Source organism: Phyllostomus discolor, chromosome 4, assembly GCF_004126475.2.
Source record: "Phyllostomus discolor isolate MPI-MPIP mPhyDis1 chromosome 4, mPhyDis1.pri.v3, whole genome shotgun sequence".
NCBI lineage: Eukaryota > Metazoa > Chordata > Mammalia > Chiroptera > Phyllostomidae > Phyllostomus > Phyllostomus discolor.
Genome location: NC_040906.2, coordinates 9,679,852 through 9,705,020, shown reverse-complemented (window position 1 = coordinate 9,705,020; position 25,169 = coordinate 9,679,852). Strand labels below are relative to the sequence as shown.

The 25,169-nt window shown below is 46.8% G+C and overlaps 1 protein-coding gene across 2 annotated transcripts in view; it reads left to right on the top strand.

The window, feature by feature from the left end:
* The window catches only part of NYAP2 (neuronal tyrosine-phosphorylated phosphoinositide-3-kinase adaptor 2), a 217,508-nt gene that overhangs the window by 179,758 nt on the left and 12,581 nt on the right, over positions 1 to 25,169 (top strand). For both annotated transcript variants that reach the window (XM_028511047.2, XM_036022784.1), the window contains one exon: positions 2,280 to 2,383. In XM_028511047.2, the coding sequence (XP_028366848.2) occupies positions 2,280 to 2,383 (104 nt within the window). The remainder of the gene's footprint in view (positions 1 to 2,279; positions 2,384 to 25,169) is intronic.

Here is a 25,169-nt window from a genome sequence, read left to right as displayed (position 1 = left end):
TACTTTCCTGTTTTGACTTTTTGGAATACTCCACTGACAAATGCACTGTGTAAAACATTACCTTTTTCGGAGAACTCTTGGGAGCTCAAGAGTTTATAAATCAACAGTCCTCAAACCCTTCAGTCCTGGGACTTCTTATGTTCTTAAAAATCACTGAGAACCCCCAAAAGCTTTCCTTTGTGTAGGTTAAAAATGATAATATTTATTATATTGAAAATTATATTGAAAAGTAATATTTTTCATTAAAAATCATTTATATTAACATAAATAACATCTTTTATAAAAAATAACTATAATTTCCAAAACTATGCGAAATGGTGAGCAGATTGACACTGTTTTACATTTTTGTACATCGAACGTCTGCTTCAGTGGGATGTAAGTTCTCGTACCCACTCTGGATTCAGTCTGTGGTGATCTGTTGCTTTACTTAAAATGTATGGAGGGAATCTGGCCTCACACATATAGGTGGTTGAAAAGGAAGGAAACTTTTAATCACCTTGTCATACACTTGTAGATATTCTTCTTTGATACCCCTTCTAAAAGTCAATGAATGGCAGTTCCAGAAAAGTTCGTTACATATCGATGAGCCCATCATGCCCTGTTATATCAAAGCCCATCAGTCTGTGTTGAACTTTAAATGGATCTTTTACTACCATATGATTTATAGCATAGTGCTTTGAGAAAATAGTGGTTCACTAAGTCACGCAAATCTTCCACATGGCAACCCACTTGTTTTATAAAAACCACTACAGTGCCTTCATTGACATCACCACTGATCCTGTAAGAAAAGCCCTTTAAGTATTAGGTTGCTGTCACGCTTACAATGGTGGGTGCAAGCTTCTCATAACTTTAATTCTTGCTTGAAAGCTCAATCAAATGTATCATTGTCAACAAGTACTGTCGATTGTCCTGTTTAAAGCAATAGGCCCACTTCATTTATTTATTTATTTGTTTGCTTATGCATTTCAGAAAATGATGGTTCTCCATTAAAGCTAGAGTTTGAAGTCCCTTCCCCAACTCCCTGTCACAACGGTTGTGCACTCATTGCTTCTGCAGGCACGGGGGGCTGCTGCTTCCCACAGGGGCTCGGGGCATGTCTGTGGGTTGAAAGTTTGAATGGATGGCTGACCTGCCCAGTGAGGGACGCAGGCCTAGCCCTTTCCAGGACCACCGGGCTGTAACAGCCTCCCCCGTCTGTGTGGTCTCTCCACCGGAGGTCGCATCCACACGGCAGTGAGCATTGTAGGCCCACTGACCGCTGGAGAAAACACTCGGGTTCCTAATTTGTAAATTGGGAGCATTTACAGCTAACTCTGTAGTTTCAAAGAGTGTCTTGGGAACAGAGATATGAAGTATAGTTCAAACGGAAGCTGGAATATACCGGGAACTCCAAACTAACACTTAACATAAAAGATTGCAATAAAAGCAGAACTTTGGTTTTTCTTTTTGCACCTTCTTTTTCTCTTCTTTATCAAATAACTTCAAGTACATCTGAAAGTCAACATTCTCTGCATACTCTGAATTCTATGTTTCTTTGAATAAAGTGATTTCTTTCCATCCCCAAATTCTCATCTTCGAAGTGTCTTTGTCAATGGCCTGGGCAGCTCACCTGGGCTCCTTAAATAGAGGAAGAGTTACTACAGTGCTTCTCATTTTGAAAATACCATTATTGCGAAAGAATGCAAAAGTCTTAGAAGCTGGTTATAAAATTTAAAACAAATTAAGAGAAGGGAGAGAGAAGTTACATTGCAAACCTAGCGAAAGTAGTCAGCTCAAGCACAGTAGTACAGACTTCAAACTAAGAAAGGCAGTGAGAGAGAGAGCAGAGGAAGAAAGAAAAAAAGGGAGGGAGGAAAGTCGTCTTGACTAAAATTTGGAGAGGGTTTAAAAGACATTTTCGGAGTTCGGAGCCCTGTGGACCAAAGCTGAACGTAAAGCACCACACATGGTCCCGTCACTTGCGTTTTCCCCGAATGGGGTGCCGTGGCTCCAGTAATCACTCCCAAACGAACCCAGATTGGGGCAGTGGAATGTGCACGGGAACAAGGCCTTGGCCGCCTGTGATCTGTCTGTCCGTCATTCCCAGCAGCTCAGGGTCCGAGAAGGCCCCTGTTGTAGAGCGCACGCTCAGGGCACGGGTTCATCACCACCAGCGCCCAGCCGGCAGCGGGACTGTCCGCTGCGCTGCACGGGAAGAGCGCTCGCTCAGATAAGGTGGGAGTCATCGCTGCCGACGTTGCGCCACTAACAGTTGGTCTTTCTCTGCCCCTTGTCCACAGAGCCGAAAGTAAGCTGCAAGCTGGGCCGGTCTGCGTCCACATCAGGTGTGCCCCCTCCGTCCGTTAGTCCTCTCAGGCAAGCCAGTGACCTGCAACAGAGCCAGGTACCATCATCGTTAGCCAATCGTGATTGACTTCCTGTGATGCAACATGCCAAACGCTTCCACCTCTGTCTGTCCTGTGTGGCCGTAGACGACGTTTGCATTGCCTTTCGTTCCCTGTGTGTAGGGGGCGCCGGGGGGGGAGTCTGTGGCGGTCTGTGTTCTCATCCAAAAGGGCGGGTCCCCCTCCCCTGCGCTTGGGTGGGACTCTCTCTGCTGTTACCAAACCGTCTGTGTCTCTGGTTTCCATTCTCCTGTAACGTAAATGTAGTAAACCTGTACTATATGTATTGGCGTAGTGGTTATTTTTTTTTAAAAAATTCTTTCTCTCTTCCATGTTTTGTGTACTTTTTATACTGTCTCTGAAAATTTATCAACATTTGATAAATTTACCCACTTTGTTTTATGTAGAGTTCCTTTTCAATGTTTTGTCTATGACGCACAGATGTTGTCAATGAATTTGTACATATCTTTTAGCTCTGACCCTATTATACTGTAACATTTGTGGCCATTTAACTTTTATTTTTATTTAGCTTGGAGCATGATTGTAAGACACTGTGAATATTGATGTCCTTATAAATATTCATATACCAACTGATTTGGATTGAACGTGGCAAAGAGTTTTTCTCTCAGGCCATAAGGACAAATTGGCGTACAAGATAATCTAGAGATTTACCAAACACTGTAGCTTAATAAGGCAATCTTTAAATAAATGGCATTTTCCTCTTTTACCAATAATACCAGAAATGTTCTCAGAAAGGGGATGTCTAAGTATCCGTGCATGGTCAATGAGATCTCTATTATCACCTGAAGAAACGAGACGAAAAATAAAGGCATAAGCGAAAATACCATCTAATCCTTCATAGTACAGTATGTTGCTCTGATGTTCATTTGGATACATGGTTGTATACGGGGAATTTATTATGGGGAAAATTACTACAGGTTACTGTCTATAACCCTAACCCCATAGAAATTCAATAGCTTGGCTTAATTTTTTGACCCGTGGTTGTCATTGGTGTGAAATAGGGTATTATCATCCTGGAGTGGAATCTCTCTGCTTCTCAGCTTTAATCTTTGCATTTGTAAAACCCTTGTGAAATAGTAAATTATGAAAGTAGGGATGAAACCTCCGTGAGAAACACAAAACCAAATATTAAGAATGGAGAGGCTTCTGCCCTGGCCAGGTGGCCTGGTTGGTGGGAACATCCCATACACTGATAGGTCGAGGGTCTGATCCCCATTCAGGGCACATACCCAATCAGGGCACACAAGGGAGGCAACTGATCAATGTTTCTCTCTCCCTCTCTTTCCCCTTCTTTCCTCTGTCTCTAAAACCAATAAAAGTATATTCTTGGGTGAGGATTTAAAAAAAGAACAGAGAAACTTCAACTATATGTTCTCTTTCTCATTCCCGAGCTACTGTTATTACAGATGTGACTAGTTTTGCTAAGATTATGCATGCTATATTCCAACCCTCAGTCCAGGAGATCCAGAACACACCCATTACAAGATCTCATCTGATCGGTTGTATGTACATTTCCGCATGCTTCCATCCATTTAAGGCTTGGTGATGGGAGAAACTGTGCCAGGAAGATGATGAGGGGGCGGGATATGTGTTTTAGGGAGTTGTGTACCATCCAGCTGAATGTGATGAAGAGGCCCCTTTTCCACCATTCCTTGTTCAAGTGTTGGGCAAACATTTCTGTTGTTGTTGAGACTCTGCAATATTCCAGCTCCTCCTCTCAGGCCTGAAGGGGGAGAGCGGTCTGCACTGGGTTGGCACCTTGACACAGCTGGTTCGATCGTATGCTCAGGGTTGCATCATATGATGGAAATGGGGGGATGAAAGCAGGAATGGAACACACAGCCGATCAGCAAAAGCTGAATTCACTGCATTGACACACAGCTCCCCACCACACAAGCTGTGCAGTAGATTTTAAAATGAGTCCCATTGCTTTCATTCTGTGTGGAAGTTAACCTGACAAGTATTTACAAGTAGGAAAAAAGCCCAATTGGAGGACGTGGAAAATGCCACTGAATTTGCAATGTAATGTCAGCAACACAGGGGAGAGGGGTTTATCTGCACTACCTTCAAACTGCAAAATAAAATGTTATGTTCACAAAGATTACGTTGCAAAGAAATTATAGTTCTCTGTCATAAGAATGATATTTACCAAAGAGATTGGATCTGGCCCTCCCTGTGGAATGTGGAATAAATTCATGTTACACATGGGAGTGTCAGTGGTTATATCCATGTATTGTCATTTATGATGGCAGAACTGTATTAAAATAATGCGGGTGCCAAACCAATCAACCAACCAACCAACCAGAAGCATTGCCTTCTGTAATGCTTTTACCTACCTGAATAGGCCTGACTGGTTGGTTTATGAAGTTGTGACGCTTCAGTACATTGTGGAGCCCTCTATAGTGAGTGCCATACTTAGAAAAAGAAATGAGAGTTTGTTATTACCTTGAAGTAGCAGCCAAATGCAGTAATGTGCATACGGAAAAGTAGGCATCATTTGATTTGTACTTTCATGCCAGAAACCCAGATGAATTTTCACAAGTGACTACAGGAGGGGCTGAGGAAATTCTGGCATATTATTTAGGCTTTACGTGCTTGTGACCTCGTGCGTGTTTCAAGTGGTGGAATAGTCGGGTCCCACTGAAAGGCCAGTGGGCTCAGGGCCAGTCTCTCAGTAACTCCAATGCTGAGTAGAAGGAAATCAAGCAAGCCATCCCTTTGCCCTCGTTGCAACCCACCCCCCCCGCATCCAAAAATCTTACCATTCATTCCCTAGGAGTAGGAAGCAGAGTGTAATAAACAAGAGGATGTTGACCTCTAAGAAGTCTTCAACCAGTTGATGGATAGGAGTGGGGGTGGGGGCAATCGGACCGTGAGGGTGTGCTCCACCTGACCTTGCCGTCCTCTCCAAACCTGCACATGGCCCTGTCCTCAGCATCCGAGCTGTCAGCTTAGCCCGCCAGGGCTGCAGGTAAAAGTGTGAGGCAGCTTAAGTATAGACTCCAGCCTCCTTTAACACGTGGAAGGGGTACAGAGTTCTTTACAGCTCTTAGGTGAAGTCTGCAGGGTGAAAACCAAGTGCCATTTGTCATCCTCTCTGTGCCAGGGCCTGCTGAGAGCTCCCCCACCTCATTGGAGGGGTGCCCCGTGGCCCTGTCCTACCCCGTGGGTGCAGCCAGCATCCCACAGCACAGCTGAGGGCGTCAAAGGGACATCATGTACCTTGTCCATGCTTTGTACCTCTCAAATGCCAACACCCACAGTCTTCACTACTCTGCTGGGTACACACCGGAGATGCAGAGGACATGAGACTTCTAGCAGAACCCTGGCCCCACCAGCCGCTAGCTGTGTGGCCCTGAATACATTCCTCAGCTTTTCAAAGTCTGCTTTCCCGTCTGTCAAAGGAGGGCAGTGTTATCTGCCTTGCCTCGTTGTTGTTGAGGGTCAAAGACATATGTACATAAAGCCCTGGACAGACAATCCTGGCCAGAAAAGTAATAATTCTTTCTCCTTTCCCTGCTTGCTTTCCCCTTCTCCAAAAATTCAACCTTCCTGCTTGCTGCAAAATCCTAAGCGGGAGAGTCCTTCTATTGAGTGGGATTCCAAAGCGGGGTGGGAGGTTCTGTCCATGTGCTATCACTGACCTTGTACGGAATGGCCAGCTTGTGGTGATAATAAAGACAGATTTTTAGTCTGTTTCATTAGTGACTTTAAATTCTCTAGACAGTGCCTCTTCCTATTGCCATCGATTGAGACAGAATGGTTTCTCCCACCCGTCCTTGATATGCTTGATGTGATTTCTTCATTATTTCTGCTCCCACTAAAAAATTAGACGCTCAGGTATTTACTGTATATCAGGGAGTCTGTCTGGCATGACTTCTCACCTCGGGGATCCCACCTGTGGCTTCGAAGCGAAGTGAGTGGAAATCAACTAAGGGTCTCTTTCCAGACACGCCTCCTGCTCTGGAATGCCACTCACCCTCCTGTTTGAGTTCAAGTGTGAGTGAGCAGGGTGAGCCTGTCGAGGCTGCACGGGAAGCTGTTAGCTGCCAGGGCCGGGAGGAAGGATGCAGAAGCACGGGATAAGTGTGTCAACGAGGTCAGCATTTACTCAGAACGTCCCCAGACCAACCACTGTTTTCAATGCCTTGTTTTCTGACGTGCACGTGGTGTAATTTACCCGGATGCGTGTGCAGTGTAATTTTAAGTCCTCTTACACTGATTTAAACGTTTTGTTTTTCATTTTTACTTTTCCTTTGAATGAAGAAAGCCTCGAGGATCATGCCCTGTAGATTGTTATGTAAACATGAGGACTGAAGTTGAACAGCCTCTGGTCTATGGCTGTCCGCCGGCACTACTTTGTATTTCTCAAGCAAAGTCAGCCGATGGAATATATGTGTTAAACAATCTTTCGAGCCCTCATTCATTCCTCGGCAAATGCCAAGGGTGGGCTAGTTTACTGCGTGAAGGGAAGCCGAAGACTCCAGCTTCACCAACAGTGGATCATTCCACATGGTTTCAGGCAGAGCCTTCACGTTTCCAATGCTACGTCAGTGTTTAGCAGCAGTTAGAAAACAGAGACTCTGGGAGGCTGTTGGAAAAGTCCAGCCGCTAGAGGTATCCCACAGGTCAGTGCAGGAGAACGTGAAGCTGTAGCCCCAAGCCTAGAGGTCAGGTCGCCAGTTTACCGCTGTGGGTCGTGCGCAAGTGGTACACAGACAGCTGTCGAAGGTTGGTCATTGCAGCTGAGACTTTAATGAGATGATCGCGTTCAGCTGCCAGTGATTGGCAGCAGTCCTCGTCCTAGAAACCTTCTGCACCTGAGGCTGTTAACTACTGAAACGACGTTAGCCTGTGGGGGTCAGCCTCGCTCGGGGAAAGTAGAACTTTAGGTGGACACATACCGCCACCTAGTGTCTGAAGTGCGCTTTGCCATTTGTACGTGGGTTTTCAAAACACCTGAATCTAATAAAAGTGCTTTGAGACGGAAAAGATACACTGCTTGGGATAATAGACAGAAAGCTTACAGAAACCCATGAAAAGTGGTATTGATGATACTTGTTTTCTTTTGTTTTCATTACTTTATTCCTGCGGTTTTGGGTTGTCTAACTTTTGAGCATGCCTTTCTGTACTTCTGGGAGGGGGGAAATAACAAATCACACCCCGTGATCTGAGAGTTTTGCATGTTTATGTTAAATAAGTAACATTTCTATGTGACAGGCAGCTATTTCCATTGGGACTTATGGCATCTTCTGTGCCCTGGGGTCCCCTGAGTCCAACCTGCGCCTCCAGGAAGGGCGAGCAGTATCCCGATTTTCAGACTGAACAGGAAACTAGCAGAAAGTCTGACTGGCTGATGGAAAAGTTCCTTCCATGCTTCTGTTTGCTGTTAACACGTGTGCAACACATCGCTTACGAGTCTTTCCTGGAGTGAGCTGTCTTCCCAACCAGAGGGCAAATTTAACCCCAACTTAAGTTGCACGTGGATTGGGGAGCAAAGCTTACACACAATTGGTTTTGGCTCCGAGTCATGTTGCACTCAATTCAGAATAAAAAAATGCATCCTCATCCTGAGTGCCCGACCCAGTAAGAACCGGGGGGGGGGGGGTCTCTAGTCTTAGTCTGTCCACCCAGCTCACCTGCCGGACAAACCATGGTCTTCCCTCCGTGCCACAGATAAACGTTACCCTTGGGGTGGAGGTGGATTCATTGAGTGCTTGTTCACGGGGCAAGAGCAGGTGTACAGCTGCTCGTATGGAAGGTAATGCAATAACCCATACGTAAAAGTACAAGAATGAACTGTGTTTCACATACTCACGTCTACTTTTCCCACACCTCGTACGTGCTCGTGGCACAGTGTTTGTAACGTCATGTTATCAACATTGTTGTCGCAGCCTACACAGGGCGTAGGTGATACCTCCCCCGGAGCATTGATGTGAAGATGGACATCAGAGAGTTTTCACCTGTCTAACAGCCAATAGGTGGCTCTGTGGACATGAGCTGTACACCCAGGTGGCTCTGTCTACTAAAACATCGTTTTATTTTCTGCCAGAAATAGCTGCCTCTCCAAATGTGCTTTCACGATAAAGTTCACCTTCCTTCACTTTCATTCATCCGTTTATTTTATCATCCTTTGATTTTTCCAGGTCTGGCATTGTTGACTGTTTTAGATTAAAAGCTACACAGCACAGGGTCAGGCTCACCTAAGGCTTCAGCTGAGCGAAGGTGCCACCTAAGATCAGAGCCCCTGAGGGTGACGTGGGGCTGGGGCTGTACCCCCCAGGGGGGAAGGCCGATGCCACTCAGTGGTTGTGTCGTTCTCCATGGCTCCTGGACTAGCGTTGTGAGAAGTCAGCCGTGCATGTGTGCACGTGTGCACGTGTCTGTGTGTGTGCCTGTGAGAGAGCACAAACATTTCAGTGCATCCAACTTCCTGTTGTCGGTAGATATCAGGCGCTTTCATGGGATCGCAGGAAAGCATTTCCGGGACCCACACACGAGAGACTGTGGTGTGGAAAGATGCTTTATTGGTGTGGAAGGCTACGCCTGTGCCTTCCCTCTGTCCCCCAAGGGGAAGAGCCCAGCTGTGTCTGCAGCAAGGCCAGAACAAAAGCCTGCATCTAGAGTTTTTGCTTCCCATCAGTGCTCCGTGTTTTGGAAGCCCGTGCCGTCAGCTGTGGGGCCTAGCAGCTGCTGCACTCACATGGCCGCGTGCTCCCGGGGGAGAGAGCATGTGACAAATGGGCTGAGTGTGCTACCAGGTGGTGAAAGAGAGAGAGAACACGCACATACACAGTGAGGCGGGGAGAGAGAGAGACAGAGAGAGAGAGAGTCAGTTTCTTCAAAATGACCAGCTTCCCAAGTTTCCGTGGGTGTTTGATGGGTCCATTTCCCCACCAATCCTTCGTCCCCGGGGTAGACCAACGGGCCTCCTTGGTCAAGCATCTCCTGCTGTGCGTCCCGGCACTCTGGTGCCTGAGCAGGAAAGGGCGGAGAGTCAGTCACCTCACTGGAGAAACACTGCAACCCCCCCGGGGTGTGGGGCAGACAGGCCCATGCCCCCCGGCGGATGAAATTCAATGCCTGCTTCCCTTTGCTTCCCTTTTGGTGCATCACCAGTTAACTACCTCCAGAAGCATTTCCTTGCTCTGGAAAGAAAATGCATCCCTCACACACAAGCACGTGCTAACACCGGCTTTTAGAGTAACTGGTACAGAGTTAACCGACGACACACAGAAGGCAGGTAGTGTAGTCACCAAGATTTATCCGGCCCCTTGGGTGTCCACAGCAAACCTGTGAACAGACCCTCTGCAGGGGGACAGAATACCGTGGTGTCGCTCCAAAGCCTTTGTTTTCTAAAGTAGATGCTGCATTAGAAAGAGTTAACAATCCCTGGTTGCCAGCTGTGTTGGCAGGGGTGGTGTTTGGAATGCTGCATCTAATGACTTACTTCCCAGGAAATAAGGACGTTACTTGAAGGACCAAAAGGTGTCAAGAGTGATGTTACCTAGCCGGGTCAACTTTGGATACCCAACGGGGGAGAGGCTCTTTCTGCAGAAGCCAAAACAGCCAAAGCCACCTATTACTCAGGACGCAACCTAGAGAGGCCCCCCAGCTGTGCTGCTACCAGCCTGGTGTAGCCCTGGACGACGAACAAGGACCCGTGGGGAAGACGTGCATTGGAAGCGTTTAGCTCCATGGTCCCGTTCCCCAGGCCTCACGGAGTTTCCAACTGACTTCCACGTCCGTAGGAAACAGAATAATGAACGTGAGAGCACACCTTAAATAGAATGTTGAAACGTCGACCCATAGTAGTTGATTCATTTAACCCACAGACTCTTTTTTAAAAACATTTTTTTTGAGCCATGAGGGGTGAGCCACAGCGTCTCACCCCTCTGAGAGTCCCGGTAGCTTGGGGGACACCGGGCAAACGGAGGACAGGGGACCGGGAGAGCGGGCAGCGGCGGCCACGCCCACACCGCGGTGGTGCGGCTTCTCTCGGATCCAAAGGTAACTTGCAGGAAGGCCGCACCCACCACCTCTCACCCTGCCCCTGAAGAACGCAGGTTCATCGGCTCCACCTGCACCCCAGACTCCCGCCCTCCCTCCCCACGAGAGGGGATCCGTGTGGACGTCTCCAGGCCAAGCTCCGTAAATCCGCCCACGGCCTACAGGGTGGAAGAGGAGCGGCTTCACGTGGACGGACGTCCAGGCCTGTGTGATCTGGTCCTGGCCTTTCAGTCAAGTCCCGCTTCTGTCCACGACCCCTCACGTGCATCCTCGTCACCTCTACGGCCCTTTCCCATGTTTAAAGGCCTCCGTGATGCTGCCGAGATTTGCCTTCTCCCACACGTCTTGTTGGCACTCCCTCCCCGGCCCTGGGGTCCTGGGGTCCTGGGAATTATTAGTGACCCATCAAGGCTGGGATCGACCCTCCCAAGCATCGCTCCTTTCTGCCTATCTTTACTGTATGTTGTACTCATGCACATAATAGCAAATAATCTTATTTTTTTTTATTGAAGGAGGACATTGCCCTCTGTTCTGTTATCCAGAACAGAAAAGCAGTGGGGGAGAGGTCGTGTTAGATAAACTCTTTTACTGTCAGAGCTTTTAACTTGCAGATGTTCATTGAAAACTGCGAAGGGGAGGCTCTGACCTGTCGTGCTTCTGTTGATGGGAGAGACACCCAAACTGTAGAGGGTTTCTGTTGAGTTATTTGAGCCAAACTGATGACACATGCCGGGAAGCAAAATCTCAAGAAACTGAGAAAATGCTCCCGAAAGTGGCAGTTTTTCCCTTTATTTTATACACTAGAATCAAAGAGTAAGACATAAGGGGGTTACTCGAAATCCACTGCAGACAGGTCGGGGAAGTGGGGAACAGCCAAGCAAGGAGACCTCAGAGACTGGATGACAAGGGCAATGAACAGACGTGTGTTTCTTTTGCGTCGGTGGCTATAGAATAGTGAACAGTCACCAATTCAGATGTCGAGAGGAACGAGGAAGGGTTCTGGGGTCTGTGCTCTGCTGCAGCGATGGTGCCCTGAAGGGTCTCGGGGGGGCAGGGAAGAAATGACCATGACATCCCAAAGGCATGTTATCGTAGATGCAAAAAGGCAACAGACTCGGTTAAGGTAGATTGACCTTCGTTAAGGAAGGTGCTGGCCTAGGACAGGACGACCCCGCCCCCCATGAGCCTCTTCTCGTCGGGAAGTTTTCATTTCAGACCCTCCCGTGTGTGGTCCCTTGGGTCTCGGAGTTTGTGGGGCCCCGCCATGCGGCCTCCCCCTGAGCTCGTCAGGCTCAGCGCGGGGCTCTTTGCTCACCCCTTCTTCTCACGTGCGTTTGGAGACCCAACCCCTTCTCCACTCTGCCGATGAGCGTTTGTTTTGACACCCAAGGTGCAAACCCTAAGTGTTTGCATTAGATGGCAGGCTCATTGAGGGCTGGGATGTATACTTTTTTTTTTAAGATTTTATTTATTATTATTTTTAGGAAGGAAGGGAGGGAGATAGAGAGAGAGAGAAACATCAATGTGCAGTTGCTGGGGGTCATGGCCTGCAACCCAGGCATGTGCCCTGACTGGGAATTGAACCTGCAACACTTTGGTTTGCAGCCCATGCTCAATCCACTGAGCTACACCAGCCAGGGCTTGGGATGTATACTTTTATCTAGGAAATTTCTAGCTGTCTCAGTGCATATGGATGGAATGAATAGTTTCATTAAAGCTAAAGGTGGAAAGAGATAAGCATCCCATGGTAAAGCTGCTGTCACAATTTGCAGACGCATTTGGGCTCCTGCCAGGAGGCGCTGTGTACCTGGTCGCCAGGTGTGCCCATGTCAACTAGTTAACTAACTAGTTTTACGGGCTGGGGGTGGGGGGGATGGGAGACCAGCGTCAGAGCAGAAAACCGGCACCAGGTGCCCCTGCAAAGGTCACACGGTGACTGCAGGTCACACGGAGGGGGACTCTCTGTTAAGTTCATTCCCCAGAAATGATTTTTTAAAGGAGGAGAAACGGTGTATCACGGGGACCCCTTCAGACATGTAAGCTGTAACGATGCAGGTGTGCCTTTAGGGCAGAGCGTGGATGAGGATGGGAGCAAGTGAAAACCTTTACAGTCCCTAACCGGCGGGATTGTGAAGCCCTTTCCCACTCATTGTTCAACAGACGACGTTGTCTTTCCAAATCATGTAAAACGTGAACGACACCAGCGGGCTGACAAGGGCCACAGGCCACAGCGAGGACTCATCGGTTTGGGGGGGTTCATGGGTGTGGGGTGTCCCCGCACTGCCAAGCCCTTCTCCCGCTGGGGTGTCTGATGATCGAACTGGGTTCTGACGCTGCACCCGGAGGTCGCACCAGGGCCCAGCGGTTCAGGGCTTGGCCCCCAAGACTGCCCTCCGGGTCAGATGCCAACCGAAAGTCCGGGTCATCAGCCGTGCCCTGCCTGACCACACGGCTGTGATCAGCGGTTGCCATGGCTCCCTCCTTGGGTTCAATGGATTTGCCAGCGCAGCTCACAGAACGCAGAGAGAAACGTTTTACTGCCTACAACACAGGCTTATTGTAAAAGAAGGTCCTAACTGAAGAGCAGCCGGATGGAAGAGATGCAGGGGGCGGGGCATGGGGAAGGGACAGGAGCTCCCGCGCTCCCTGAGAGCTCCATTCTCCCTAGAGAGCCACTCAGTCACCAGGATGGATGCGCTGGAAACCCAGTCCTTCTGGGTTGGAGGCGTCCTTATATAGGCCTGATTGATTAGGTCTGCGGCCTGGTGACTGAACTCATTCTCCCTGAGACCAGGGTGGGTTAGACAGAAAGCTCCACCTCTTGAATCACGGGGTTGGCTCCACTGGTACTTAACAAGTCACCTCATTAACATAACAAAAGACTTTATAGCTCTCCTTCCAGAAATTTCCTGGGGTTTTTAGGAGCTCTGGGCAAAAAAAACAGAGGAGCAAACCAAGTCTATACTTCTTGTTATAAATCACAATAACACAGCCTATATATAGGTACATGCTACTTCATTTAGATTTTATCATTACACAATTTTGCATAAGGTTATTGAACCTGAAATCTCCATTTATCTTTTTTTCCTTTTCTCTCGCTTTTTTTCCCCTATCATTTCGCCCCGGATTTGCTGAGCAGGTTCCCTACACACCGGAGAACTTGCCCCTTCGCTGATGCAGCACACAGAATTCGGGCGCTACGCCCACAGGGTTTCTGAAACTCCTGCAGTCGAATTAAAATGCAAAGCAAAAGTGAACGTTAAAAAAAAAAAGGTGTGAACACTCCCAGTGACAAAGAGCTATTTGCTACTCCAGTGTATTGTATTAAAAGAAAGCCTACCTCCGTGCGAGTCTGTCTTCTCAAAATAATGAGTCCCAGAATGGAACTCGTTCTACAACAGCGGAATGAATGACCTGAGTGTGGAGATTTGCCAAAGCTGCCAGCAGAGGGCAGCACCACATCTTCCCCGCCGCCTGTACAAGTGGGGACAGTTAGTAGAGGTTCCAGCCGGGGTGCGGTCGACGCACACCCTGGGCGCGGAGTAAAACACAGCGTGCCTTTTCTTTCCTCCTCTCCCTGCCCATCACCTCCCCCCTGCCTCCCGGATGCCCGCAGGGGCTTTGGGTGTGGTGGCTGGAGCCGAGGAAACAAGGTTCATGGGAGAACAAGGCGAGGTGCAAACTTTTGAATAGTGATTTGAGAACCTTATATGCCGCCGTCCTGCAAACAGCCATCTGGGGTCTGGGCAAAAAGGTAGTGTGAATAAAATGAATTCTTGGCCATTTTACCTTAGCCATTTTACCTTCTTTTTCCAAAGCCTCCATGCTCTAAAATCACCTACCTTACCCCAAATTATCCAGCCTTGGTGTCCCATGCCCCCTGTAAATCCACCGACTCTTATACCACTAACCAAATATCAACAACTATTGTGTAACTGTCATGACTCCTAACGAAGAGGTGTCACTGACTATCATCGAAACTGTGTAGTAATTAGCACTTCAGAATTTGCAAGTTGCTTTCTTACATTCACTCATCAAACTCCCCTTGTCCACCAGCTAATCACCGGGGGTTCTGATACATGCTCAGTGTGTGATGCAACCTCCTTGAGTTCCAAGGAACTTTAGCCTAGTGAAGGCCACACCCATACACACACCCTTGCAGTTAGTGAGTTAGAGGCGAGGGCACAGAAGACAGGGAGATGAGCTCAGTGAGTGTCCATGTCTACCTTTGAAGGGGGTCAGGCATGATGTTACAGGTGAGGAAGTGACAATTGACCAATATGTTAATAAAAGAGAGTGAAAGTCTATCCCAGAGGTAGGAAGGATTCAAAGGAGTGAGGAGTCTGGATCCATACAATTTAGACAGAAATACAAACAGTTTAGCACTGCAGTTGCTGTAACAAATGTTGAGTTGGGGAAAACTGGATAAAAAGCAAATAGTAAATTTCATGGAGAATTAGGTACTGTAAACATGAGGATTGTTATGACTCCCACTTTACAAATAGGGAAAGTGGCTCGTCTCATATATCAGGCAGATATTTTCTAAGGAGCTATTTCTGTGTCAGTCGAACACCAATTACCTGAGACCATCTCGGCCTCAGCTGAAGGGGGGGATTACTGTAGATGCACTCACCTTCCCGGCCAGTCAGCGTGACAGAAAAGGAAGCAACCCAAAGGAATCCTCACCTGATGGGAATGTCCAAAACCTTTCATTTGTTTGTTTTACATTGTTTTTTATTTTGGGAAAAAATTAATGATAAAAAAAATCAGCAAGCTAGCATACCAGAATGCTTTTCACGCACGTGCACATACACACACACACACACACGCACGCACGCACACACACACCCCAGCATACGCACACACACCCCAGCATGCACACAGGCAAATACATTTTAATCCTGACACTTGATCTCTAACCGTGAAGATGTGTCTCCTAAGACTGAGGATATTGTTCTAAATGATCGCACCCAAAAAGCAAGCAAATTAGAATGATTCACAGCTACAGGCTCATTGAAAGCCCATTTTTTAAAGATTTTATTTATTTATTTTTATAGAGGGAATGGAGGGAGAAAGAGAGAGAGAAACATCAATGTGCGGTTGCTGGGGGCTGTGGCCTGCAACCCAGGCATGTGCCCTGACTGGGAATCAAACCTGCAACACTTTGGTTCGAAGTCTGCGCTCAATCCACTGAGCTATGCCAGCCAGGGTGAAAGCCCGTTTTTAAATCCCCACAAATGCCTGGTGCTGCATCTCTTCCCGACCTGGGGTCCTGTCGTCCGAGCTGACACCTCACCTTTAGTTTGCAGTGTTTGTTTTAATCTCTCGTCATCGTGAATATGGCTCAGCCTCGTTGATTTTTTTTAAGATACTGAAATTTTCAGAGGCCAGTTTCTCTTTTTTCAGGTGAACCCTTCATTTTGATGTATCCTGATGGTCCCTTTGTGGCTAGATTGGAACGGAACATTTTGAGCAAGAAAACTAAGTGTGGAGGTCTTCTCAGGTGGCACATGGTGCTTTATCGCTTGGTAAAAGCCATTTCTGCCCTCAAAATACTCTGTGGGCCGAGAGGGAGGGCTAATGGAGGCTAAGGCTGCCCCCCCAGCAGGGTCCATGCAGTTCAGTAAAGTTAGTGTGCCTCCTGGATTTTTTCAAAAAGAAAAAGAAAAAAGAAAAGAAATCCCCAATTTTATTTCATCAATTTTTAAACAGATTTGACTTAACCTTTTCCCTTGTGATCAGTCACAATAACCTTGCAAATCATAATCATTACTATATGCCTGATGAGAAAACGGAAAGACAAAGGTCACGTGAAGCCTCAAGTTCACGCAGTTAGAAATGGTGGATCCGGGACTCTGGATGTCCTGTTCTTTCTTCTACACATCAGGTGGATCCTCTACTGCGAAAGCTTATACCGTTCCTCACCACTAGAGGGAGGAAGAGGACTAGAAATCTTTTGACAAGTTACTAAATGAATGCTGGGCCATGCTTACTCCTGGGAAAAAAAAAAAAAAGCTATTTGGGTGTGCCCCTCTTTTTTGTTTGCTAATTTTAGATGAAAATAAACATAGACTATGCCAGAACATGGTTAGGTAAGGAAATGCAGTTGGGGTTTTTTTTGTTTACAATATGCATTATTTACCTGAAATCACAAACCATAGTACACGCCCTTAGGGTAAAGGTGCTTTTCACGCATCTCCTTTCTTTTTTAGAGAAGAGACCAAAAGTCACAACGGAATGTGAATTTGATCTTCCTTTGAATGCGCCGATTTATCGTTAAAACTCCCAAATAAGTCTCTCCATTTCACATATTTAACTACAAATAACACACCAGTGTGGCTAATTCCTCCTTTAAAGCTCACTCCAATGGAAACATATGGGCCAGAGATCATTATTGCCCAAAGGAACAATATTAATACAATAGTGTGATTGCTATTTCTACTATTTAATGAAAATACTATATTTAGTGGGAAGATAAAGTATAATAAAGAAACACAGTCCTCTCATACCAACCCTATGAGAACTGGTACCCAAGAGCTACTGGGTAGATTTCAGTTTGTTTGTTTTTTTCTTTTTTTTAAGATTTTATTTATTTATTTTTAGAGAGGGAAGGGCAGGAGATATATATATAGAGAGAGAAACATCAATGTGCGGTTGCTGGGGGTTATGGACTGCAACCCAGGTATGTACCCTGGCTGGGAATTGAAGCTGCAACACTTTGGTTCACAGCCCGCGCTCAATCCACTGAGCTACGCCAGCCAGGGCTTCAGTTTGTTTTATACTTTAAAAAAATTTGTTGGGAAAGTGCTACAGCAAATAACGTTTTAAAAAATCAAAACCATTAATAGGTAAAGTGTTAGATGAGGAAAATATAAAGTAACTTTCCTTTCAGTATTACAAAAGGAATAATTATGCTAGATTTTAAAGCGAAAAATAAACATTGAAATCTTCGTTCTTTTCTGCAGTCTGAGGTCGTGCAGAAGTTTAATGAATAGATACTGTGATTCAAAACTCTCTCTTGTTCAGACTGGTTTGAACACCACCTGGGAGACGGGTGGGGCGGGTGCGAAAGTGTCCGAGGTCACGGGGTGGCAGGAATTCACGGGGGAAAGCTGCAACACGCTTCAGGCGGAGATGTTTGCTTGGCACACCCCGGCGCATTAAAGCACAGCGTCTGCTCTGCCCAGTGGGCCGCGTATCTGCGAGTGTGACGTCAAAATGAATCCCTCTGACCGGATCCATGTCCTGCCATCTTGCTATGGTTCCTTCTCCCACTCTGTTGCCTTAAGGATCTGCACAGATGCCGAGGAATCAAAGAGTGAGACCATCCGGTTCTCAGCTCAGCCAAAGACGCAGGTGTAGCTGGAGAGACGGGTGCGTGCAGGTGTGGGGTTTTCATTACACTTGAGAGCGAAATCCTGGCATGTGGCACCGGGAGATGCCACGATATCTTCGCTTCGGAGACTTTTCAGACCACAGCAGGTTCCCAAACTGGGGAGGTGACCCCAGTGTAGCTCTGCCTGAAGGCAAGGGCAAGGACGTGCGTGAGTCTGTAGGCTTGTATGGATACAATAGGAATTTTTTAACGACCCTTCTCAAATAATGGTCTTGATTGCGGTGCACTCCCTCCTATTACCACAAAGCGGCGCTATTGACTTACTTTATCCCTTCCTTGGAAAATGCTTTCGGTATTTTCCCTCAAGTCTTACTATATAGGCTTTAGGCAATTATTTTGGGAACACCAAATCATAATTCAAAAAATGCTGTGCACATTTCAGAATGACAGTGATCTGGGTTAAAATCAATTTCCCTAAAATTTCTTTTCACTTGTTATAGCCATTTTTTTTAAAGAAAAATAAACACGATCCTTGGATTATTACTATCCATCGATAGCAACTGCACTTTTTCCCAGGCAGTGTTAGGAGATCTGTGCATCAATGACTCTCTTGACGTGTGCTCGTGGAACCGTGTTGACCACAGCATTCTGGTACTTCTGAGCCATCAGCCAGAAAGTTCAGGCTCCTTCGAGAAACGACGCACGGTGACACAGGGACAGTTTGGGACACCCGCAGTAGGTAGGGCCTCGTCCCATTCGCCTTGGGCAGAGAGGGTGAACGTGCAAAAGGAATCTTCAGCCAGCTCTGCACTCGCTACCTACAGTTCTCTGTTGACCTTGACCTTGGACATAATGACCAAGCAGGTGCCCTGCTTCCGAGCTGAGCTGAGCTGACCTTGGGCTCACATGCGGGCTGTGTGGTGAGCGGAGGACGTCAGCCGAAGCCACGAAGCTGCAGGTCTCAGTGCACCTGAGCTGGGCCCAGTAGGAGTTTCAGCCACGAGCTCTCTGCTCTGAGAGACGCTGGGTCCAGAGAGGCTGCAAAGGTCAAGGGAGCACTTCCAGGTTTCCTACCGAGACTTTCGCGCGAGTGTAGCCTGAAGAGTTTAAGGTGCTGGAAACACGTTAGATTGTGGCGTGTGGGTTTGGAGGGTTAGCGAGCATTCTGACATGCCTTTGTTTAAGAGGGCTGTGCTTTCTGGTGTTTGCAAGTGAAATGCTTTGAGAAATTAAGATAAAAAGTAGTCTGAGCTCTTGCTAGTCCCTCCCAGGAGAGTTCATTATTCCTTTATCTAGAAGCTTGGGTGGGGAGTGGGGAAGTTAGCTCCTTCGGAACCACGGACGAGGAATGGTCACGCCTGTCCCGTGGGGCTGTAACTGCTGAGCATGCGCAGGGCCCGGAGTCTCCATTCAGCTGTGATTACCGCGGGGGCGAGGGGTGAGCCCAGCCCATGAGCAGGGGCGGGATGGAGAGCTACCTTCGGTCCAGATGCACTGGCCTCGGTCCAGGACCCGTGACCTGTCGTTGCTGTGTTGACTTCTCCCCCTTCTCCGAGACCAGGAAGCCCTCCGTGTCTGCCGTTAGTCGATGGGACGGTGGGAGGAGTCACACCCCAAAGCTCACCCCCTTGCAGGTCCTCCCGGGAGCAGCGCGTTGAGAGAGAACCAGAGGTTACATCTGGTCCCAGTGGGAGGGTCTCGAGATTCGCTAATGTTTGCCAAGGGCACGGGGTCACGCGGGTTCAGAGAGCTTGAATGTGAGGTGTAATCTAGAGGTTATATTTCTAATTGCATATTGATTTTAGAATGGATTGTGTTTGAGCCAAGGGAGGGACAAAACTCTAGTCTTAGGTGCTAAAAGGGGAGAAGGATGGGATTCCTAATTTCCATAGAAAAATAAATGATTATCTATTACTGGCTTCTCAAAACCCTTGACAAGATAGAATTGTCCACAGCCCTCGTAGATCACATTGCTGACTCTCATTGCTCGTTGCTTACTCATGATGAAATGGCTCCAATTGCTCCTCTCAAAACTTAGAATAAGCTCATGGCTCCTATCTTCAGAGGTCAAGTTCTTTGGGACCGCTTTCTAAAATTTCGTGGGAAAGAGGCAACCTTCCCTTCCATTTGTGAGACTCAGTTAAAGTGAGTGAGAATACAAAGAAAGACCATTTAGTTCTTCCCAGAATATTTTGACCTGCACGATACGGCGTGAGACCTGAGCGTGGGGGGCCCAGAGGAGTCCGGGCAGGAACCCAGGGATTTGTGAAGTACGTTGCCCACCGCTGTGGTGAGATTGGGGGTGAACCGGCAGATGTGCGGAATCTCTGGGTTCAGTCCTGGCCCAATGGTCCTCTTGCTGAGGTCCACGGACACATTATTTAACCTCACCAGTTGTGGTGCCTTATCTGAGAAATGGTCGTAATTAAGATGAGCTGTAATTATAGGCCTGGAGAGTATCAGATAATGGCAATTTATGATGAAATGGATTTGACAACCGCATTGGTTTTGTTATCATTTTTCGGTTCTCCAAGGACAATGAGTAAATGATTTTTATTTCTCTTCCAGCTAAGGGAAAGATATTAAATGTATTGTATGAGAAACTTGGCAAGTATGTTTCAGGGAAAAATGCAGCTTAGCAAGTGTGGACATAATTACAAATTGCTTTTGGAGGCATGTTCTCATTTTTAAGGAATGCTTTAAAAAAGCAAGGACTTTATTGCAGGAAAAAAGGTGGGAAAGAAAATATGAAAAACACTGTTTACTTTGAAATCTGTTCTTAGAAAAAATAAAACTAGTAAGTGAGATGTTTTGCACTAATTACAAGATATAATATAGAAAGTGCCTTGGTGGTTTGGTTTCTTTTTTTGCAATTTTGTCTACAAGATTCATTAGAACATTTGATAATTACATTGAATTACAGGAATTCTCGTTACCATATAATGTGACTTAAAACACTATTTAATTACTACAAACCACTGATAATACATTTTCATGTTTGGAGTGGAGTTTCTAGTGGTTTTAATTTCTTTTTCAAGGCTATTTTGTTATTGACTTTTTTCTTTCTTCTAATTTGAGAGAATCCTTTGGTGTGGAGAAAGACGGCAGGTCCTAGAATCATCGGCCTTGGCTTTGAACTTCCCGTTCTTCACCAGCCAGCCTGGACCTCCGTCTCCTCACCCACCATACAGACACATTCGCAGCTGCTTTTAGTAAATGTGGACGGAGACACGGGATGCGATGATCTGTAAGGCAGTCAGCACGGGATTTAAAATACTGAGTCGGTCAGCTGACCTGCCGTTCTCACCCTTGTTGTGTCAGACGCTCCAGTGCCCCCTGAGTGCTTGGTCTCCTCCGCGCCCACTGACAATGTTAATGGGAACCTCCAAAAGCTGTTTCCATGAAGTTTGACAAAACAGGTCTCTCTTCCTTATTGACCAAAGGTATTTTGGGCCGAGAGCAAAGTGTTGTTCAAGTTCAGGACAGTGAAAGCTCTCTAGTTCTCTCAAGGCCGTGCCTTGTAGAGTACGAGAGTATGGAGGTGATTCTGCTTTAAAGACAACAATAAAAAAAAAACTCACTAATTTATTTTTTTAAGATTTGATTGATTTATTTTTAGACAGTGGGGAGGGCGGGAGAAAAAGAGAGGGAGAGAAACATCAACATGTGGTTGCCTCTTGCATGCCCCTCCCAGGGGACCTGGCCCGCAACCCAGGCCTGTGCCCCGAGTGGGAATCGAACCAGCAACATTGTGGTCTGCAGGTCGGCACTCAGTCCACTGAGCCACACCAGCCAGGGTGATCCTGGGGCGTTATCACGCCAGGGAGGAGGGTTTGCAGTTTATTCTTAGAGTCTGCCTTGATGTCACCACCAACCGTGCCCTTGCTCCCTGCATTCCTCTTCCCGCAGTAGTTTGCTTTCTTCTGGAGTTCCAGTGCTCAGTGTTCACAAGAGCCTCATTTTTTTTTAATTCAAGGAATTTTATGGTCAACATAAATCTTTAAATCACAGAGGTACTGTCTTTTATTTACATAACTTTACAATAAGTATACGATACATTTCATTGCCCCCACATAATCATACTTTCGGAGAGACTGGGATTTTAACTTTATAAAGTGAAAAGCGGAGGCAGTTCATGACTTCCCCGCTGCCCCTCCCCCCAGGGAGTCCCGTTCCCTGGGAACTGCGAACGGGCTGTTTTGAGTGAGTTTTGTAGTCCTGGACCCACACATTCGCTTAAAAATGACGCAGAGAGGCCCTCCCTCTGTATGGCGTTTCCACAATGAGATGTGGGTTCTTCCAGAGAGGTCTTTTTAAGGACAGGGTGTGAGTTATGGGGAAACAGCACCCCACGCCATGCAAACGGAATGGGAGCCTTTGGCGTCTCCGTGGAGCCGAACATCGAAGGGGGGAACCGCTTCTCCCTCACCTGCTAGAGGAGCCCGTGGCCCCTTGTGTTTTGCTGCTGGGTGGGGTGGGGGGTATCTTCATGAGTAGCGAGTGGGGGCAGGGGCAGGAGGGAAGAAGGGGGGATCGAAGACATCAAGGCAGCAAGGAAAGGGGCTACGTGTTGACCCCTGGACTTGGGTCCTGACAGGCTGACTTGGGTTGTTCAGAGCGTTCATTTGTTCCTGCCTTTCCACCCGGACCCCATGAAGAATTTGAATAAATTTTGGCCGGAAAAAAAAAAGCCCAACTTCTTTTGAGGGAATTCAGTTCTCATAGGAGTCCCGTTGACTGATGATCAGCCTGACGGGGATTATTGTGATTCCTGGGGGGCGAGCGCTGGGTTGGAATGAGGATGAAAGGCAAACGCAGCCCGACTCGGGGTCCCGGAATGGAGGGACCTGTGTGTCGATGGTGCAGTTACTGGGAGGCCGCGGCCTGGGAGGCGCTGGAAGTGCGTACTTCCTCACGCCGACAGAACCCACAGTACAGAGCGTATATTTTTCTATTCTATGGAAAGTTGCATTGCCGGGGAAATGAAAAATGGCGAGTGGCACTTTGCCCCAGTGACGAAGGACAATGCAGGCCGGGTTGAACTGGAAAGAGACGCCTACTCACAGCAGCCCAGGACACTAGCTCCAGACAGCTGTGGGGTTCTCTCCTTTTTCAAGAAAACCCAAAATCTAGGTGCTCTTGCCCCTCTTACTTCCTCCTCCGTTTCTCTCTCTGTCTCTCTGTCTCTCTGTCTCTCTTTCTCTCTCTCTCTCTCTCTCTCTCTCTCTCTCAACGGATACTTCAGTGATTCACTTCGCATTGGCTCACAATGTTAAATATCATGCACTTCGTACAAAATACATCCACGAGCCTGGAGCAGCCCTGCATCTCGCGGTCAGTGCCTTCCGGTCATGTCCAGCACGAGGTCCAACCAGGGCAATGACTCGCCCGCACCTGGCAGACAGCAGAGTCGGCTTCAGAGCTGCACTGCTGTGACTGCCAGCGAACTTCTCGCTCTGTGACCAAGTTGTGTTCCTAGAGGGGCCATGCATTCTGGTGGAGGAAGAAAATGTGTTTGACGCACTTGCTCAGCTCTACTCGAGGTTATAAGAGCTCAAGAAGATCGGTAGCTGTTCCAGAGATTCATATTAAAGTTTGTTTCTTGAGGATTAGAATGTTCCGCTTGCCTGTCCACTGCCTTCTCATTTGGCAGATAAAACGAGCATGGACTGTGTCTCTCCCTAATTTTCCTGTGGTCCAGTTCCTATGCACTATTAAAAACCAACATTTTGGTAATAAAATTAAACCTGAAATGAAATTAATGCTCATGTAAGTGATTAACAGAATCTACTTGGTGGAAAACATCAATGCATGGGCCGTAATTGAATTTTATCGCGTAATACTGTTTGCTCCTTCAGGGAATGTCTCTTTAAGACATTCCACTTACAAACTCCTTGCTCATTTAAAAACATAAATTAATTCTGAAACCTGCTCAGAGGTTTTTTATCTTTCTTTATTACAAACAATTAGCTTAATCAATTAACAGCTGAAATGGTATCTGTAGTCATTAGGTTTAATTGCTGAGAAATATGTCGTGTCTTCTTTATTGGGAAAAATGTATTGCCATTTTTTTATTGCCTTTTTATTTTCCAAGGGCAAACACTTCATAACAATAAATTAGTAAAAGCCAAAGCAAGAATATATACTTAGATACATGTGTACTTACATGCAATTATTTTTAGGATTGTACAGGGTCCCGACTATGGACATAGACCTAGTATTTTTAATATTTGGACAGCTTTACTCTGAAAAGCCTCATGCTGCATTTTGATATATGCATGTCATATGCCACCTCATATGTCCTTTGTGCTTCTATTAGATGTCCTTCACAACTTTATACAAATTTTAAAGCGGCAATATTTTAAGGTAATTTCAGATACTTGAGGCTTGGCAATATTTTAAGGCAATTTCAGATACTTGAGGCTTATATCACAAACCAACTATTTCTCATCCCATATTAGCACTGCATTTTTCTCTATCTTTACACAGAAGAATTCTCTCTGTGCTCCGAATGTATGTATAAAGATGCAAACAGCATGTCACTCACTCCCGGACAGATGATGTATTGCTGGGTGGAGAGGTTCGATCCTAGTGTCGCCCCAGAGAACAGGAGCTAAATCACATGCAGTTGCCAATGTGCATTTGTCGATACAAAGTTAGCATGCTATGTTGGCAGTTTCCTTTTGCATTCAGTCGTCATCTTGTTGTATGCAGATGTGATGCCTTTTAAATGTTGAAAACTTTCATTTTTCCAGATGAATTTTGTTCTTCTCCAAAATTCTGGTACCACCAGGAATTTGTGAAATGACGGTTTCACGAAACTGACATCTTCTTTGGTGGCAGTGGGAAATCCACGCGGGGCGTTCTCCCCTCCTACAGCCTTTCTCTCGGGCTTTGCCTCCTAGAGCAACTCATTAAATCAGCTAACACGTCTGTGCGACCCAGTCAAGAGACACTAGAACCTCACCAAGAGACACTAGAACCTCACCAAGAGACGCTAGAACCTCACCATGCTCGTGAATATGTTTGGAGAAGCACAAATACGTGTGGGCATTACTGTACGGTCTGCTGCTGTGAAACTGAGGTATCCTTACATTGACATCTCATTAAACCAAGGTTAAAAATCTCTTCTGAAGACTGTCTGGCAGCCTACCATGTGCACGCACTCATGCACACGTCAACACGTATACACACACATAATGCCCAGGAATTTGCATTTTAGCGAATGCCCAAGGGAGGCTGAGTGCATATTAGTAACCAGCAAGCGTCAGTTTGCCGAGTAGCCTAAGTCAAAAGGGTAAGGATTCTGAGCCCCTAGGATTCGAAGGATTTGAATCCTGGAGGCACCCAGGGATGCAAAGACCCCCAGCTCTGAGGGAGATGTTTTCAGTTGTGGAACACCCAGATTGTGGCTCGCG